The following is a 19751-nucleotide window of genomic DNA, read 5'->3' on the forward strand; positions in this document are numbered from 1 at the left end:
TTTATTGGTCTCTCCTCCTTACGAATAACAAATGTTGGCCCCCTGCGACTTTTCCAAATTCCTTCATCCTTGGATATTAGATCCATTAGACTTTCACAGCTTTGCGTTATCGTTAATGAAGATTCTAAAGTCCTGAGTTTAAATTTTTTGCTACATTAAGATTTGCCATTGCAAAGCCTAATGATCTTAAGACCTTGGTGGTGAGTTGAAAAGTTTCGACTTGGCCGCACTATAAACAGTTCTTAGATGTCTACTTTTTCATCCTTTCATACAAATTATCTTTCTTTTCTTTGGCTTTCTTTTTCTTCTTCTGGAATTTCTTTAAGTGCATTTCAAATCGTTAAGGGTTAAGGAAGGAAGTTATTTCCTAATCCTGACAATCATATACATCTAATATTGCAAGACATACGAGAGATCATTGAAGGTTAAAGTAGTTCTCCTACACACACATACACTTACAAGGCAGGACATCCAACACTTACTCATGCTAGAGCATAGCATTAAGCCAAGAGCAAAAGGACACCACACTCTATAAATTATCTCCAAAATGAAATTGCATATGAAAAAAGAAAACAACAAGAACAAGAACAAGAACAAGAAGAAAAGCAACTGTGATATAGTACGCATTCATGGAAGAGCTTTGGCCAGAGGATGACTTCTTATTGTAATAAGATCTGACCATGTGTCCTGGCTTGTTTCCTGCCAGTTTTGTATAAAAATAGTCAAACTCTAAGGACACTAAGGCCATCATCATATATGCGTATATGGGGTTTTTTATGTATATGTGTGTGAGTGCGTGTGGCCTTGTAATATTGAGACACTTTAATCATGGACATCACTTACTTTGGAAGCTTTTGAACCTTCGAGTTGGTAGATGGTCACAGGACTATAAACCCAAAAAGACCATCTTTTATGACATTGGGGCTCTGAGTGTTTATTTCTATGTCTCTTTCAGGACATCTACTACCATACTTGAACATTTCGCACATACACAAACGTTGGCCCTCTGCTATAGGGATATGAATAAAATTTTCAATTGTGGAAAAAAAGGCCAGAAAGAGTCCTAGGGTCTCTTTACATTAACTTTGTACTGAATTGAGTTGACTTTCCAAATACACTAGTTCAAATACTTGGATTATATTTCAACAAGCGGCCAACTACATCAGAATCTACTTCACCGTTTTCCGTTATTATCCTCATCAGCATAGCCAGTGGAGGGGCCCATCATTATCATCGTCTTGGTATTCATTCTCCTTGTATTTGTCCATTGTCAAGTTAACTCACACTTTTTTCTTGGCTCAAAAGCTCACAAGTATTTATTAAATTAAATCCTGCTTGGCTGACTGTTATCCTGGCACAATTCTCTCTCACTATCCTTAGAACTTCTTTAGTGAAGGCATTCAAGCATTGTTGTTTTTTGTGCTTTGTGTTAAAAACTTTGCCTCAATCTTATTTCTGTTCTTGATTCAGTTCCAATTTTAAGTTATGTCCACATGCCCAAAACACGCAAACACACACACACACAAAAGTCCTTTTTAATTTATCTGTGAGTTTTCGATTGTAGCTCAGCTGTCTTATTTGGAATCCTTGTATTCTGAGTTGTTTGCTCTGTTTCCATGGATAATTGTCTTATAATGAGAGAGAGCGAGAAAAAGTAGTCCATGGAAATGAATGCGGGCATAAAACTTTTTTTTTGTATATCCACTAAACGGACCGCAGTACAAATTGATTTGCATGTAAAACTATTTGCTCTCGTCCACTGACTAAGTGACTGAAAACTTTTCCACTTTCCATGGGCTGACAAAAGATTTCGTCCATGCGAAAAAGGACAATGCGAACGCTATAGATAAGTTAGTATTATAGATCAAGAAGACGAAAACATCTTTGGTTTTGTCACAAAAGCAAGTACAATGCAAATAGTCCATGGAGCAGCGAGAACTTTGTGAGAGATATTCTGTAAACAAAAGGTGGCAAAATGGGACTTGTTATGAAGCAATTGTTGTGTAAAGTTTGTTTTCTGTGATAATTATGTCATTAGAAAACTCAAGGTATTCATGATACTATGTTAATATTTTTCCATATGACTGATTACGAATTGCGCAATGTTTCTGTAACTGGCACCCAATATGGGTGGGAAAATTTTTTTTTTTAAAACTGCTGCCAGAGAAAATCGACCTTTGGATAACCTAGCTAATTAGTGCTGTTAGAAATATACCTTTGTGATATTAGAGGAACTTCTTTATGTGGCGCCCAACGTGGGTGGGAAAAATTTATTTAAAATATATAAAAAACTGCCGTCAGAAGAAGTCGACTTTTGGATAACCCAGCTAATTAGTGCTGTTGAACATGCATGGTTTCATAATATTAGGGAAACTTATTTATCTGGCGCCCAACGTGGGTGGGAAAAATTATTTAAAACTGCTTTCAAAAGAGTCGACTTTTGGATAACATACTTATTTAGTGCTATCTGTTTTCATAATATTAGATAAATATATTTATTTGGCGCCCAACGTATGTGGGAAATTTTTTTTAAACAACATAAAAAAAATGTTCTCAGAGCAAGTCGACTTTTTTATAACCTACCTAATTAAAGCTATTGGAGATATATGCTTTCATGATATTAGGGAAACATCTTTATCTGGCGGCCAACGTGGGTCACTCGATTAAAATAAGGAAAACCAGGCTGAGTAAAAGAGAATCAAAGTTGAACTAACAAATGGAATTGATCACATTTGCAAGGATTTATAAAAATTGGATGAAAGTCCATTTGCTTCTTTTGGTTTCTATTACAAATTTTCACACAGACTTGCGCAATATTTCTATAAACGGCTCCCAACGAGGGTGGGAATTGTTTTTTTTTTTTTTTTTTTGAATAAATAACAAGTATATACGGCCGTAAGTTCGGCCAGGCCGAATCTTATGTACCCTCCACCATGGATTGCGTAGAAACTTCTACGAAATACTATCATCCACAATCGACTACTGGGGTTGTGGTATCTTAAAACTTCTTAACATCGTTTTCTGAATTGTGAGTTAGTCCATACGTGGTATATATTAGACAAAAAAGTTATGTATAGTTAAGTCTACAAATAATTACGAATCGATATGGACTTCTTGCACGGTCCGTAGAGAGCCAGAATTGAAATATGGAGGTCGCTTATATGGGGGCTATATACAATTATGAACTTGATATGGACCAATTTTTGTGTGATTGGGGATCGATTTATCTGAGGGCCATATATAACTATAGACCGATATGGACCTAGTTAGGCATGGTTGTTAACGACCATATACTAGCACAATGTACCCAATTTCAACTCACTCGGATGAAAGTTGCTCCTCCAAGAGGCTCCAATACCAAATCTCGGGATCGGTTTATATGGGGCTATGTATGATTATGGACTGATATGGACCACTTTTTGCATGGTTGTTAAATATCATATACTACCACCATGTACCAAATTTCAAGCAGATCGGATGAATTTTGCTTCTCCAAAAGGCACCGGAGGTCAAATCTGGGGATCGGTTTATATGGGAGCTATATATAATTATGGACGGATAGGAACCAATCCATGCATGGGTGTTGGAAACCATATACTAACATCACGTACCAAATTTCAACCGAATGAGAAGAATTTTGCTCTTCCAAGGAGCTCTGGAGGTCAAGTCTGGGGATCGGTTTATATGGGGCCTATATATAATTATGGACCGATATCGACCAATTTTGGCATGGGAGTTTGAGGACATATATTAACACCACGTACCACATTTCAACTGAATCAGATTTATTTTGGTCTTCCAAGAGGCTCCGGAGGTCAAATCTGGTGATCGGTTTATATGGGGGCTATATAATTATTGACCGATTTGGACCAATTTTTGCATGGTTGTTAGAGACCATATACTAACACCATGTACCAAATTTCAGCCGGATCGGATGAAATTTGCTTCTCTTAGAGGCTCCGCAAGCCAAATCGGGGGATCGGTTTATATGGGGGCTATATATAATAATGGACCAATGTGGACCAATTTTTGTATGGTTGTTAGAGACCATATACTAACACCATGTACCAAATTTCAGCCGGATCGGATGAAATTTGCTTCTCTTATAGGCCTCGCAAGCCAAATTTTGGGGTCCGTTTATATGGGGGCTATACGTAAAAGTGGACCGATATGGCCCATTTGCAATACCATCCGACCTACATCAATAACAACTATTTGTGCCAAGTTTCAAGTCGATAGCTTGTTTCGTTGGGAAGTTAGCGTGATTTCAACAGACGGACGGACATGCTCAGATCGACTCAGAATTTCACCACGACCCAGAATATATATACTTTATGGGGTCTTAGAGCAATTTTTCGATGTGTTACAAACGGAATGACAAAGTTAATATACGCCCCATCCTATGGTGGAGGGTATAAAAAACGAAGTCCTTACGTCAGAAAATGTCGACTTTTGGTTAACCTACCAAATTAATGCTATTGGAGATATATGCTTTCATGATATAAGGGAAACTTCTTTATCTGGCGGCCAACGTGGGTCACTCGATTAAAATAAGGAAATAAGTAAACGAGAATCAAAAGTTGAACTAATCAATTCCATTAATTGATCACATTTGCAAGGAGTTATAAAAATTGGATGAAAGTCTCTTGGTTTCTAACAGGTTGGCTGATAAGTCCCCGGTCTAACAAAGAAAAACACATTTTTTGTCAAAATTCAACATAGTTTCCTTCAAGAGCGATACAACGATTACAACGACCTTCAAATTTTTTGGTACCATTTTGGTAGTACTCCTTCGGTTTTGCCTCAAAATAGGCCTCAGTTTCGGCGATCACCTCGTCATTGCAACCAAATTTTTTTCATGCGAGCATCCTTTTGAGGTCTGAGAACAAGAAAAAGTCGCTAGGAGCCAGATCTGGAGAATACGGTGGGTGGGGAAGCCATTCGAAGCCCAATTCATGAATTTTTGCCATCGTTTCTTCTTCATATGGGGCCGTTTTGCCACGATTTTGACCTTCAAACGCTCCAATAACACCATACAATAGTCACTGTTGATGGTTTTTCCCTTCTCAAGATAATCGATAAAAATTACTCCATGCGCATCCCAAAAAACAGAGGCCATTACTTTGCCAGCGGACTTTTGAGTCTTTCCACGCTTCGGAGACGGTTCACCGGTCGCTGACCACTCAGCCGACTGTCGATTGGACTCAGGAGTGTAGTGATGGAGCCATGTTTCATCCATTGTCACATATGGACGGAAAAACTCGGGTGTATTACGAGTTAACAGCTGCAAACACTGCTCAGAATCATCAAGACGTTGTTGTTTTTGGTTAAATGTGAGCTCGCGTGGCACCCATTTTGCACAGAGCTTCCGCATATCCAAATATTGATGAATGATATGACCAACACGTTCCTTTGATATCTTTAAGGCCTCTGCTATCTCGATCAACTTCATTTTACGGTCATTCAAAATCATTTTGTGGATTTTTTTGATGTTTTCGTCGGTAAACACCTCTTTCGGGCGTCTACTGCGTTCACCGTCCTACGTGCTCATTTCACCACGCTTGAATTTTGCATACCAATCAATTATTGTTGATTTCCCTGGGGCAGAGTCCGGAAACTCATTATCAAGCCAAGTTTTTGCTTCCACCGTATTTTTTCCCTTCAGAAAACAGTATTTTATCAAAACACGAAATTCCTTTTTTCCATTTTTTTCACAATAACAAAAGTTGCTTCACAAAAGACGCTCTATCTCACAAACTAATTGACTTACAGACGTCAAATTTTGACACGAATCATTTGAAGGTTGGCACTATATAAAAATGATATTCATTTAATACTAGCAACGCCATCTATGTGTCAGACCGGGGACTTATCAGCCAACCTGTTATTACAAATTTTCACACCGACTTGCGCAATATTTTTATAGCCGGCTCTCAACGAGGGTTGGATTTTTTTTAGAAAAAAAATGTAGTGCTTAAATCAGTAGATGTCGGCTTTTGGTTAACCTACCAAATTAATACTATTGGAGATGTATGCTTTCATGATATTTGGGAAACTTCTTTATCTGGCGCCCAACGTGGGCCACTCGATGAAAATAAGGAAAACCGGGCTGAGAAAAAGAGAATCAAAGTGGGAACGAGGGCGGGAATTGTTTTTAGAATAAATAAAAAACGAAGTGTTTAAATCAGAAGATATCCTATGCTTTCAGATATTTGGGAAACTTCTTTATCTGGAATACAATTAGGTCAGGATTAACTTAGGGTTAGTTTTGAGTCTGGTTTGTTTTGACGTTGTCATAGCCCACCTAACGACCGCTATAGCATAACTATGTGAGGACATTTTTTATCACATATAGGCGGGACTATTAGCGATCACTCCATATCTCAATAGCCTACTTACAAAATATGAATGAATTCGTAGGTAAGCAAAAGCAGATACCGTGAGATTCTAGTTTCTTTAGAAATTTTATCCGAACACCAAATGTATGAAGGGTGAGATCAATCGGGTCCAAATGTATTATACAAGTGGTTTTGCATGGTATAAAAAGTGGCCAGAAAGCTCAAAATGCTCGATAGACACAAATTAGGTGGACGAATCTTGTGACACTGAATCGACTGTCATATAAAATGGGGGGTCAAGAAATTTTGACGTACATCAAAATTATCATATCATGTCCAAATGAAGGGGTGAGCTAAAAAATGGCGCCCAACGTGAATCATCTAATATAATTTTTGTTTTTTTTTTTGTATTTGTTTGAACTTATCTTATACAAGTATTCTAAAAAATCTTAAATTCAATACCAATAAATATTTTCATGGATTATATCCTGCAACAAATAGCTAGAATTTTTACAACTGGCTCCCAACTTAAGCCTAGATAAAACTTGGGACTACAAAGCAAGGAAAAAAACATAAATCCTATTATATTCTATATCGTTATGTTGTAGATAAATTATGAATAGAAAATCTAAAAAATTGGCTGAATAATAGGTTTTCGATGCGTGTTAGGAAATTATATAGTAAATTAACATTTCCATGAAAATTTAACTATAAGAAATATCCCTTATTGAAATTAATATAGCGATAGATCATTATAGGTCATGAATATCATGTGCAAATATGATAGTCTATCTGTCTGTCCTTTCGCTGGTACAATTATATTTACTTGCCCACAGTCAACAAATTATTAACAACATTGGCCTAATATTATTTGTTTATTGTATATTGGTGGACATTTAATTATCCCCTGCCATTGATTTCACTCGTCGCTCAATTTATGCTAATCTATCATCACAAACATGTTATTCTTAAAATGTCATTAACAAATATGAAAAGTTTTGCAATGCAGAAAAACTTCTGCTACAAATTATCATGATTTATATGCAAATAACATTTAGCCTTCTTAATTGTATTTATTTTTCATATTCAGTTGTGATTATTTTTTAAATCAATTTATTTATCTATTTTTTGTTTGCAATGAATTCCATATGCATTTTTATGCCATCTGTAATTAATTGACTAAATGCCAAATTAAATATTCATCAATGTCTAAAAATTTTTATTGAAATACAAACGACGTAGTTTATCTATATCTAGGCTACATTTGAAATTTTGTGTGTTGTGGGGCTTTTATTAATTAAATATTATTTTAATTTGTTTGTTTGTTTTTTTTTTTTTTTTTAACTTATATCAGGGAAACAAAGCTAATGAGGAACTAAAAATTTTTCATATGAGGAGCTCATACAAGGAGGAGCTAGTGTCACGGTTGCCACAGTTGGTAGAATTCTATCAAAAATGGTATTTTTTTTTACTGCTCGGTAGATTGGTAGAATTCTTGATGTTTTCGAGATACTTCACACACTTTTATAGGAATAATTTTCTATAAAAATAAAATTTTTACAACATTTTCTATAGAAATAAAATGTTGACAAAATTTTCATTAGAAATAAAATTTTGAGAAAATTTTCTATAGAAATAAAATTTTGACAAAATTTTCTATAAAAATAAAATTAAAAAAAAAATTCTATAAAATTAAAATTTTGACAAAATTTTCTATAGAAATAAAATTTTGAAAAAATTTTCTATAGAAACAAAATTTTGACAAAATTTTATAAAGAAATAAAATTTCGAAAAATTGCTATAAAAATAAAATTAAAAAAAAAAAACAATTCTATAGAAATAAAATTTTGACAAAATTTTCTAGAGAAATAACATTTTTACAAAATTTTCTATAGAAATAAAATTTTGACAAAATTTTTAAAAATAAAATTAAAAAAAAATTGTCTATAAATTTAAAATTTTGACAACATTTTCTATAGAAATAAAATTTTGACAAAATTTTCTATAGAAACAATATTTTGACAAAATTTTATAAAGAAATAAAATTTCGAAAAATTGCTATAAAAATAAAATTAAAAAAAACAAAAACAATTCTATAGAAATAAAATTTTGACAAAATTTTCTATAGAAAGAAAAATTGTGACAAAATTTTCTATAGAAATAAAATTTTGACAAAATTTTCTATAGAAATAAAATTTTGACAAAATTTTCTATAGAAATAAAATTTTGAAAAAAATTTCTACAGAAATAAAATTTTGAAAAAAAAATTCTATAGAAATAAAATTTTGACAAAATTTTCTATAGAAAGAAAAATTGTGACAAAATTTTCTATAGAAATAAAATTTTAACAAAATTTTCTATAGAAATAAAATTTTGACAAAATTTTCTATAGAAACAAAATTTCGAAAAAAATTTCTATAGAAAGAAAAATTGTGACAAAATTTTCTATACAAATAAAATTTTGACAAAATTTTCTATAGAAATAAAATTTTGACAAAATTTTCTATAGAAATAAAATTTTGAAAAAAAAAATCTACAGAAATAAAATTTTGAAACAAATTTCTCTAGAAATAAAATTTTGACAAAATTTTCTATAGAAATAGAATTTTGACAAAATTTTATATAGAAATAAAATTTTGACAAAATTTTCTATAGAAATAAAATTTTGACAAAATAATCTATAGAAATAAAATTTTGAAAAAAATTTCTATAGAAAGAAAAATTTTGACAAAATTTTCTATAGAAATAAAATTTTGACAAAATTTTCTATAAAAATAAAATTTTGACAAATTTTTCTATAAAAATAAAATTTTGAAACAAATTTCTATAGAAATACAATTTTGACAAAATTTTCTACAGAAATAAAATTTTAACAAAACTTTCTATAGAAATAAAATTTTAACAAATTTTTCTATAGAAATAAAATTTTGACAAAATTTTCTATAGAAATAAATTTTTGACAAAATTTTCTATAGAAATAAAATTTTGACAAAATTTTCTATAGAAATAAAATTTTGACAAAATTTTCTATAGAAATAAAATTTTGACAAAATTTTCTATAGAAATAAAATCTTGACAAAATTTTCTATAGAAATAAAATTTTGAAACAAATTTCTATAGAAATACAATTTTGACAAAATTTTCTACAGAAATAAAATTTTAACAAAACTTTCTATAGAAATAAAATTTTAACAAAATTTTCTATAGAAATAAAATTTTGACAAAATTTTCTATAGAAATAAATTTTTAACAAAATTTTCTATAGAAATAAAATTTTGAAAAAAATTTCTATAGAAATAAAATTTTGACAAAATTTTCTATAGAAATAAAATTTTGACAAAATTTTCTATAGAAATAAAATTTTGACAAAATTTTCTATAGAAATAAAATTTTGACAAAATTGACAAAATTTCCTATAGAAATAACATTTTGAAAAATGTCTATATTAATAAAATTTTGAAAAAATGTTCTAAAGAAATAAAATTTGTAAAAAGTTTTCACCACGGAGCCACCGTGGTGCAATGGTTAGCATGCCCGCCTCTCATACACAAGGTCGTGGGTTCGATTCCTGCTTCGACCGAACACAAAAAAGTTTTTCAGCGGTAATGCTGGTGACATTTCTGAGGGTTTCAAAGCTTCTCTAAGTGGTTTCAGTGCAATTTGGAAAGCCGTTCGGACTCGGCTATAAAAAGGAGGTCCCCTGTCATTGAGCTTAACATGGAATCGGGCAGTACTCAGTGATAAGAGAGAAGTTCACCAATGTGGTATCACAATGGACTAAATAGTCTAAGTGAGCCTGATACATCGGTCTACCACCTAACCTAACCTAACCTAACTCTTGAGTGTCCTTTCGGTTAGGTCAGATATAGTGACAGTTAGTTTTACTATTCAGTACATTGTAATACCAGAAGTAGTGAACTTTTGTCATATCAATGAGTGCTATCTGATTCTATGTCCGAGCATTGTTTTTCATTGCAGCGAAAGCACTAAGAGAAGTTTTGAAGCACCACCAGAAATGTCAAAACTTTTTGATGTTTCAAAATTTTCAAAAAATGTTCTATAGAAATAAAATTTTCGAAAAAATTTCTATAGAAATATTTTCCAAAAATGTCTATAGACATAAAATTTTGAAAAATTTTTTATAGAAATAAAATTTTGACAAAATTTTCTATCGAAATAAAATTTTGACAAAATTTTCCATAGAAATAAAAAATTGTCTTTACAAATATATTTAAAAATTTTTCTATAGAAATAAAATTTTGACAAACATTTCTATAGAAATTAAATTTATACAAAAATTTTAATAAAAATAAAATTTTGACAAAATTTTCTATAGAAATAAAATGTTGCAAAAATGTCTATAGAAATAAAATTTCGACAAAATTTTCTATAGAAATACAATTTTTTCCTATAGAAATAAAATTTTCAATTAATTTTTTAAATTTCCTATGACAAAATTTTCTATAGAAATAAAATTTTGACAAAATTTTCTATAGAAACAAAATTTCTACAAAATTTTCTCTAGAAATAAAATAAAATAAAATAAAAATAAATTTTATCAATTTTTTCTATAGAAATAAAATTTTGACAAAATTGGATTCATCAATTTTTTAATCAACTTCGTTGATTGATGCTATCATTTCTGTGATTGAAGACATTTCAATTAAAAATTAATGGAATCAATTAATTTTGTGGTTGAATCAAATTTTTTTTTGTGTGTACGAAAACTATTATAGTATAAGAGAAAAGGTTATTGAATTAGTAAAAAGTGACAAAACATCCAAAAAATCAAAACAAAAAATGGACCAAAAGACGCAAGAAAAAAGTGTAAATTTGTCCCCTAATGTGACAAATTGTTGAGCGAAGTGGCACAACGGTAATACTGGCTGAAAGACTTTATTAAAAAAATTGTATCCCTCAATTCTCATCAAAACGTCTCAAATTTACCACTAAAGCGCCACAATTATAACACTGCCTATAAGCCCTTATTTTATGGTCCTTTAAATGTTTGGTATAAAACCTTGGAAAATTTCAAATAAAATCCATTGCAATTTCAAAAAATAATTCTTAATTGAAATAATAAAAACTTCTTTACATAGATGAAAAAAACACGATTTTTAGTATTTTAAAAATCACCAACTAGCCAACCAAGCTTTTCCGGACAGATTTTTTTCAGTTTTTGACATTAATGTTTTTTAGCTAATATTTTATGTTCACTTTTTTGTCAGTTTCTTGAGAAAAACCAAAAGTTTTAAATAACGCTAATGTGTCAAGGTTGTTGGGTCAATTGAAAAACTTTTCTTTTTTTCTAGCTTCGGGTAATTTTCTTTTCATTTTCACATTTTTGTTTTCAAAACTTTATGTTGAACATACCTTGATCTGATGTCCGCAGTGGCCAATTCATTGCGGGGATAGGGTTTTGAGGCAGCCACTGCGGTTTCCAATGCTGTGGTATCATCCAGTTCACCTTCGAGCGTTACAAAAATAATGGAACCCATGGCCGTGTATAAGAGAACCAATATCAGAACACCTAAAGGAAACAAAAAAGGGATGAAAAGGATATTGAAAGAAGAGAAAAAAGTTATGTTTAAAATTATCAGAAGTCTCCATTACACATCCTTTTATAAATCATTAATCATATAAGGGTCTAAGGGTGGATGGTTGCACAGGGGAATGAAATTTTGAAAATGCCAATAAGGCCTTAGCATCAACGCTTGATTCGAGAGTATCTTATTATCTTATCAACTAAGAGGCACTTCAATTTTTTACATATAGAAATAAAACTTTGACGAAATTCTCTATAGAAATAAAATGATGACATAATTTTATTTAGAAATATAATTTTGAAAAAAAAATTCTATAAAAATAAAACGATGACAAACTTTTCTATAAAACTAAAATGATGACAATATTTTCTATAGAAATACAATTTTGACATAATTTTCTATAGAAATAAAATTTTCATAAAATTTTCTATAGAAATGACATTAAAAAAAAAAATATAGCAATAACATATTCAAAAATTTTCCATGGAATTCAAATTTTGAAGAAATTTTCTGTAGAAATAAAATATTGACAAAATTTTGAGAAAATTTTCTATACAAATAATAATTTTAATAATTTTCAAAGAAGTTTCTATAAAAAATAAAAAAATCCTTAGAAATACAATTTTGAAATAATTTTCTATAGATATAAAAATTTGACAAAATTTTCTATAGAAATAAAATTGTCTATACAACAATTTCTATAGAAATAAAATTTTCAAAAAATATTCTATAGAAATAAAATTTTCAAAATAATTTCTATAGAAATTAAAATTTCAAAAATTTTTTATAGCAAATAACGTTTTCAAAAATATTCTATAGAATTAAAATTTTAAAGAAATTTTCCATAGAAATAAAATCTTGACAAAATTTTGAGAAAATTTTCTATACAAATAAAATTTTCAAAAAAGTTTCTATTGAAATAAAATTTAAAAAAAAATCCATAGAAATAAAATTTTGACAAAATTTCTATAGAAATAAAATTTTCAAAAAATATTCTATAGAAATAAAATTTTCAAAATAATTTCTATAGAAATTAAAATTTCAAAAAATTTTTATAGCAAATAACGTTTTCAAAAATATTCTATAGAATTAAAATTTTAAAGAAATTTTCCATAGAAATAAAATCTTGACAAAATTTTGAGAAATAAATATACAAATAAAATTTTCAAAAAAGTTTCTATTGAAATAAAATTTAAAAAAAAATCCATAGAAATAAAATTTTGACAAAATTTTCTATAGAAATAAAAAAAGTATGAGAAAATTTTCTATAGAAATAAAATTAACAAAAAAATTCATAGAAATAAAATTTTGACAAAATTTTCTATAGAAATAAAAAAATATGAGAAAATTTTCTATAGAAATAAAATTTTGACAAAAGTTTGCTATAGAAATAAAATTTTGACAAAAGTTTGCTATAGAAATAAAATATTGCCAAAATTTTCTATAGACGTAAAATTTTAACAAAGTTTTCTATAGAAAAAAATTGACATAATTTTTTATAGAAATAACATTTTCAAAAAAATTCCCATATAAATAAAATTTTGACAAAATTTTCTATATAAATAAAATTTTGAAAAAAATTTTCTATACAAATAAAATTTTGTCAAAATTTTCTATAAAAAATTTGTCAAAAGTTTGCTATAGAAATAAAATTCTGCCAAAATTTTCTATAGACGTAAAATTTTAACAAAATTTTCTATAGAAAAAAAATTACATAATTTTTTATAGAAATAACATTTTCAAAAAAATTCCCATATAAATAAAATTTTGACAAAATTTTCTATATAAATAAAATTTTGACAAAATTTTCTATATAAATAAAATCTTGACAAAATTTTCTATAAAAAATTTCAAAAGTTTGCTATAGAAATAAAATTTTGCCAAAATTTTCTATAGACGTCAAATTTTAACAAAATTTTCTATAGAAAAAAAAATTACATAATTTTTTATAGAAATAACATTTTCAAAAAAAATCCCATATAAATAAAATTTTGACAAAATTTTCTATATAAATAAATACTTGACAAAATTTTGTATAAAAATAAAATTTTGTCAAAATTTTCTATAAAAATAAAATTTTGTAAAAAAAAATTCTATAGAAATAGAAAAAAAATTACATAATTTTTTATAGAAATAACATTTTCAAAAAAATTCCCATATAAATAAAATTTTGACAAAATTTTCTATATAAATAAACACTTGACAAAATTTTGTATAAAAATAAAATTTTGTCAAAATTTTCTATAAAAATAAAATTTTGTAAAAAAAAAATCTATAGAAATGACATTTCAAAAAAATCTAATACCAATAACATTTTCAAAAATTTTCCATCGAATTAAAATTTTGAAGAAATTTTCTATAGAAATAAAATCTTGACACAGCTTTGAGAAAAATTTCTATACAAATAAAATTTTCAAAGAAGTTTCTATAGAAATAACATTAAAAAAATCCATAGAAATACAATTTTGACATAATTTTCTATATAAATAAAATTTTGACAAAATTTTCTATAGAAATAAAATTTTCCAAAAATATTTTATAGAAATAAAATTTGCAATTTTAAAATTTAAAAATTTTTTATAGCAATAACGTTTTCAAAAATTTTCTATTACATAATTTTTTATAGAAATAACATTTTCAAAAAAATTCCCATATAAATAAAATCTTGACAAAATTTTCTATATAAATAAATACTTGACAAAATTTTGTATAAAAATAAAATTTTGTCATAATTTTCTATAAAAATAAAATTTTGTAAAAAAATTCTATGGAAATGACATTTCAAAAAAATCTTATACCAATAACATTTTCAAAAATTTTCCATAGAATTAAAATTTTGAAGAAATTTTCTATAGAAATAAAATCTTGACACAGCTTTGAGAAAATTTTCAAAGAAGTTTCTATAGAAATAACATTTAAAAATAATTTTCATAGAAATACAATTTTGACATAATTTTCTATAGAAATAAAATTTTGACAAAATTTTCTATAGAAATAAAATTTTCAAACAATATTTTATAGAAATAACATTTTCAATTTTAAAATTTCCAAAATTTTTTATAGCAATAACGTTTTCAAAAATGTTCTATAGAATTAAAATTTTTAAGAAATTTTCTATAGAAATAAAATCTTGACAAAATTTTGAGAACATTTTCTATACAAATAAAATTTTTATAAAAGTTTCTATAGAAATAACATTTTTAAAAAAAATTCCATAGAAATAAAATTTTGACAGAAATAAAAAAATATGAGAAAATTTACTAATAAAATTTTGACAAAAGGTTGCTATATTTTGGCAAAATTTTCTATAGAAAAAAAATTACATAATTTTTTATAGAAATAACATTTTCAAAAAAATTCCCATATAGATAAAATTTTGACAAAATTTTCTATAGTAATAAAATTTTGACATAATTTTCTATAGAAATAAAATTTTGTCAAAATTTTCTATAAAAGTAACATTTTGTCAACATTTTCTATAAAAATTAAAATTTTGGCAAAATTTTCTATAGACGTCAAATGTTAACAACATTTTCTATAAAAAAAAAATTTACATAATTTTTTATAGAAATAACATTTTCAAAAAATTTCCCATATAAATAAAATTTTAGCAAAATGTTATATAGAATAAAATTTTGACAAAAATTTTCTATAGAAATAAAATTTTGACAAAATTTTCTATAGAAATAAAGTTTTAAAAAAATTTCACATTGAATTAAAATTTTGACAAAATTTTCTATAGAAATAAAATTTTAACAAAATTTTCTATAGAAATAAAATTTTAACAAAATTTTCTATAGAAATACAATTTTTAAACAATTTTTTATATAAATAAAATTTTCCAAAAAATTTCTATAGAAATAAAATTTTGACAAATTTTTCTTTTAAAAAAACTTTGAAAATTTTTTCTATAGAAATAAAAGGTTTAAATATTTTTCTATAAAAATAACGTTTTGAAAAATTTTCTATAGAAATATATTTTTTTTATTTGGTAGATTTTTGGTAAAATTTTCTTTAAAAATTTTTTCGAGTGGCAACCGTTATCACCATCCCACTGTGCAAAATTCTCAAGTAAATAATTATACGTACCTGTGGCGGATATGCAATGTGACTTTGGTGCTTTGTGGCAGCCGCATAGGCCTGTATTGGCCGCATTGGCCTGATGATGATCTCTCTGTTTTTCACTTTTTCCCGGCGTTGAGAAACACATTGAGGCTGTGGCAGCGTTGCTGGCGTTATTGGCCGCTATCGTAGCAGCATTCGTTTGTGGACCGCCAATGAATGCCGTAATGGGCAAAGGTGGTTTTTTATTCATAATCACTGCCGGAGTTCAACAATAAACTCCCCTGAAAATCAATTGTTGTTTATCGCTTACGCGAGTATAAGCCCCCTAATGGGTATGGTGGTGTGTGGCGTGTCTGATATACTTTTGGGGCAAAAAATGTGAAAACAATTCACTGCGATCCAAAGGATTTTATTTGAAAGTACAACGAAAATGTAACGTCATGGTGAAAGGGTGGGAATGATGAGCAGTAGCTGCCGGTTTTTAATTTCTTTTAAGGTTGGTTTGCTGCAACGATGATATTGGTGATGAGATTTTTTTGGAAATTCCTTAGTAGACAATTTTTTGGAATTTTCGTATCCAATATCATTCACAATAGAATAAAGCTTCAACTGCAAATAGAAAAGTTAAATAGAAAATGTTAATACGATAATTAAAATATTAAATTGCTTATACTAAATGAAAGATAAATGGGGTTTTCTATAGACCATTGCTCAGTCACTTATATCCTAGGTACTTGCAATTACAATTTAAATCAAGTCAAATAAGTAATTAAATTAATTATTAAAAAAAAAACTTTACAAAAATTAATTCTAATGATAAAGAAAAAAAATTAATTTAATCAAAAACTTGCTTCAAATAATTCCCAAATTATTTTTTTGTTGTAATTTTTATTTCAAACACATATATAAACCTAGTAAAGAATTTAGTATTTAATTAAAAAATTAAATACAAACAAAAAAATGTATTTAAAATATTTTTTTTAATATTAAATTAAATTAATAATTTTTTTAACTCAAATTCATTAAAATAGGTAATAGAACATTATTTTTCCTCTATAAATATCAATATAGAGGGGAGAAGTATATAAAAATATATGAATAAAGATTTCATATAAAGGGGGGATTAAAGACTAAAATATCCTATTTGGTCAAAATCAAACCTCATATTCATTTACCTTCATGTGAACATGGAAAATCACACAAAATATCTCAATTGATTGCCTGATGATTGCGGTTTGAGTTATATGAATGTGTTCCCATCACATGTACTTTGATGGATCCCTGAAAATGGCTCTATTCAATCCCTCACGCAAATCCAATTATGCCAAAGGTAAATGTTTATTGATATATTAGAGTGTAATGAAGAAAATTAATATCAAAGTATTTAAATGCCATAAGACAAATTTGACATGTGATTTATGGATTTTTTTCATCCTTTATTACGTCTTTTATACACTGAAAAAAAATTTTGACCTAATATGAAAGATTGTGTAAAATTAAATTTTAGGTTACACAATTCACACAATATTAAGGATAAATACTTTAAAATAAAGAAATTTCAATTAAAGGAAAGTTTATAATTTTTGCTTTAAAATTTCCTTTCTCTTTTGAGTGTAGCAAAATATTGTCTATGTAGCCTCCATCTATTCAAATCGTACCACCCTAATATTCCAACTATAGAACAAATAAAAGCCCAACAACTCAATAACACATTTGTTAGCTTGACCCGTATTTGGGTCATTAAAAGGTCATATTGGGACAAACAAAATACACAGCTTCCATAGCGAATCATGTCATTCGAAATCCTAACAATTGACGATAACTGAATTCTAAAGAGATCACAATGAATAGAAAAATCCAGTACATAAAACACTGGAAAAAATTAACTTCAATTCAAAGATATAAAGATAAAGATAGAGAATCCGGTTCCCAAACAGGCCTAAGAATAAAGTAATCGGGAAACAAGGTCTAGAACTGATCAACAGAAAGAGCTATGACTTCCACCGGGGCAACTCCAAATCACATACTTTGTTGATAACTCGGCCACAACCGAGAAGCTTGATTGGAAAGTTTTGAGACCTATTAGGTTACCGTATGTTTCGGTCAATACAAAATTGCCTTAATGAAGTGAAGTTGACTCCAATAGAAAGCTGTGAAAATTATTTGTCGCCAAGAATCCATAAAAAATAAATAATGTCTTAAGTGGAAAAATAGTAGCAAAGGTCGATAATAAATTTCAAAATAAAATTAATATAAAAAAATAATTTTAAATTTAATTAGAAATACGAAACAAAATTTTCCACTAACTACCCAATGTATATATTGGACGACTCAGAATAATTTTCTGATTTGGTGTCAATCTGTCGGTCTGTCCTTGGGGCTGTTAATTTTTTTTTTCTTCTTTTTTCTTTTTTGAAAAAAAAAAATATTTTGTTTTTCGTGTACTTTCCATTCTGGCTAGTGGCAAATAAAGATTGAAAGAGAGTTAGCGGCATCATACAAATTTTTCAATGCCTATGTACAGGACAGACAAATTGAATAAAATTGTTTACCAACTCACCACCATGTAAATGTGGACAAATGTGAAAGTGAAATCATTGTCTGACCATTAAATGGGGCCAGCAAATCAATAAAGTCATTGGCTATTTATTTGGAAATACATTTTCGGGAAGGATTTCATATCAGAGACAACAGAAGAATGGCTGTCATAGGTTTAAGGACAAATTTGTTCTTTTTTTTATAGAAATAAAATTTTGAGAAAATTTTCTATAGAAATAAAATTTTGAGAACATTTTCTGTAGAAATAAAATTTTGACAAAATTTTCTATAAAAATTAAATTTTGTATAGAAATATAATTTTTACAAAATTTTGCGATAGTAATAAAATTTTGAGAAAATCTTCTATAGAAATAAAATTTTAAGAAACTTAAATAAAATTTTGAGAAAATTTTCATGTAGAATTAAAATTTTTGAGAAAATGTTCTATAGAAATAAAATTATGACAAAAATTTGTCAAAATAAAATTTTGACAACATTTTCTTTAAAAATAAAATTTTGTAGAGAAATAAAATTTTGAGAAAATTTTCTATAGAAATAAAATTTTTACAAAAGTTTGCGAAGGAAATGAAAGAAATAAAATTTGGACAAAATTTTCTATACAATATTGACAATATTTTCTATAAAATAAAATTTTGACAAAAAATTTCACAGAAAACAATTAAGCAGAATAAAAGTCAATTACTGCCATAATTGAATGAAAAAATTATATCAAGTACGATTTTTATTAAGTCAAATACAAAAATAATTGGTTGAATGGAAAGCTGGAAAAAATATCCAAATTCCCCGATAATTGAATTTACAACACATCAATTACTAAAGGGTGATACGGTCAGAATTTGGTCAATATAAACTTGACGTATTTCTTTCAATTTTCCATTTTAAAAACCTGAACACCCCTCATTTTGAAGGTGTCTGTGTGTAGAATGTTGCTCCTATTTTGATTTTGGAATTCAGTCTTCAGTTGTCAAAATGCCGTCCAAGCAAGAAGAGCAGCGTATCAAAATTTTGCTCGCGCATCGCGAAAATCCGAGCTACTCGCACGCAAAGCTGGCAAAATCGCTAAAAGTTGCCAAATCAACCGTTACAAATGTAATTAAAGTGTTTGGGGAACGTTTGACGACAACCAGGAAGTTTGGATCGGGGGGAAATCGAAAACCGGAAGCCGCTGAGACGACAAAGAGAGTTGCCGGTAGTTTCAAGCGAAACCCTAACCTCTCTCTCCGAGATGCCGCAAATAAGTTGG

At 28.0% G+C, this 19751-nt stretch overlaps 1 protein-coding gene across 1 annotated transcript in view; it reads right to left on the reverse strand.

Annotated features, from left to right (window-relative positions):
* The window catches only part of LOC142230586 (potassium channel, subfamily K, member 16), a 237111-nt gene that overhangs the window by 122120 nt on the left and 95240 nt on the right, over positions 1–19751 (reverse strand). Inside the window, exons 2-3 of the mRNA XM_075301226.1 lie at positions 15974–16558; positions 11712–11868 (exon numbers count right to left, since the gene is read on the reverse strand). Coding sequence (XP_075157341.1) covers positions 11712–11868; positions 15974–16199 — 383 coding nt within the window. The 5' untranslated portion in view covers positions 16200–16558. The remainder of the gene's footprint in view (positions 1–11711; positions 11869–15973; positions 16559–19751) is intronic.

The sequence above is a fragment of the Haematobia irritans genome, chromosome 3 (genome assembly GCF_050003625.1).
Source record: "Haematobia irritans isolate KBUSLIRL chromosome 3, ASM5000362v1, whole genome shotgun sequence".
NCBI classification, from domain to species: domain Eukaryota; kingdom Metazoa; phylum Arthropoda; class Insecta; order Diptera; family Muscidae; genus Haematobia; species Haematobia irritans.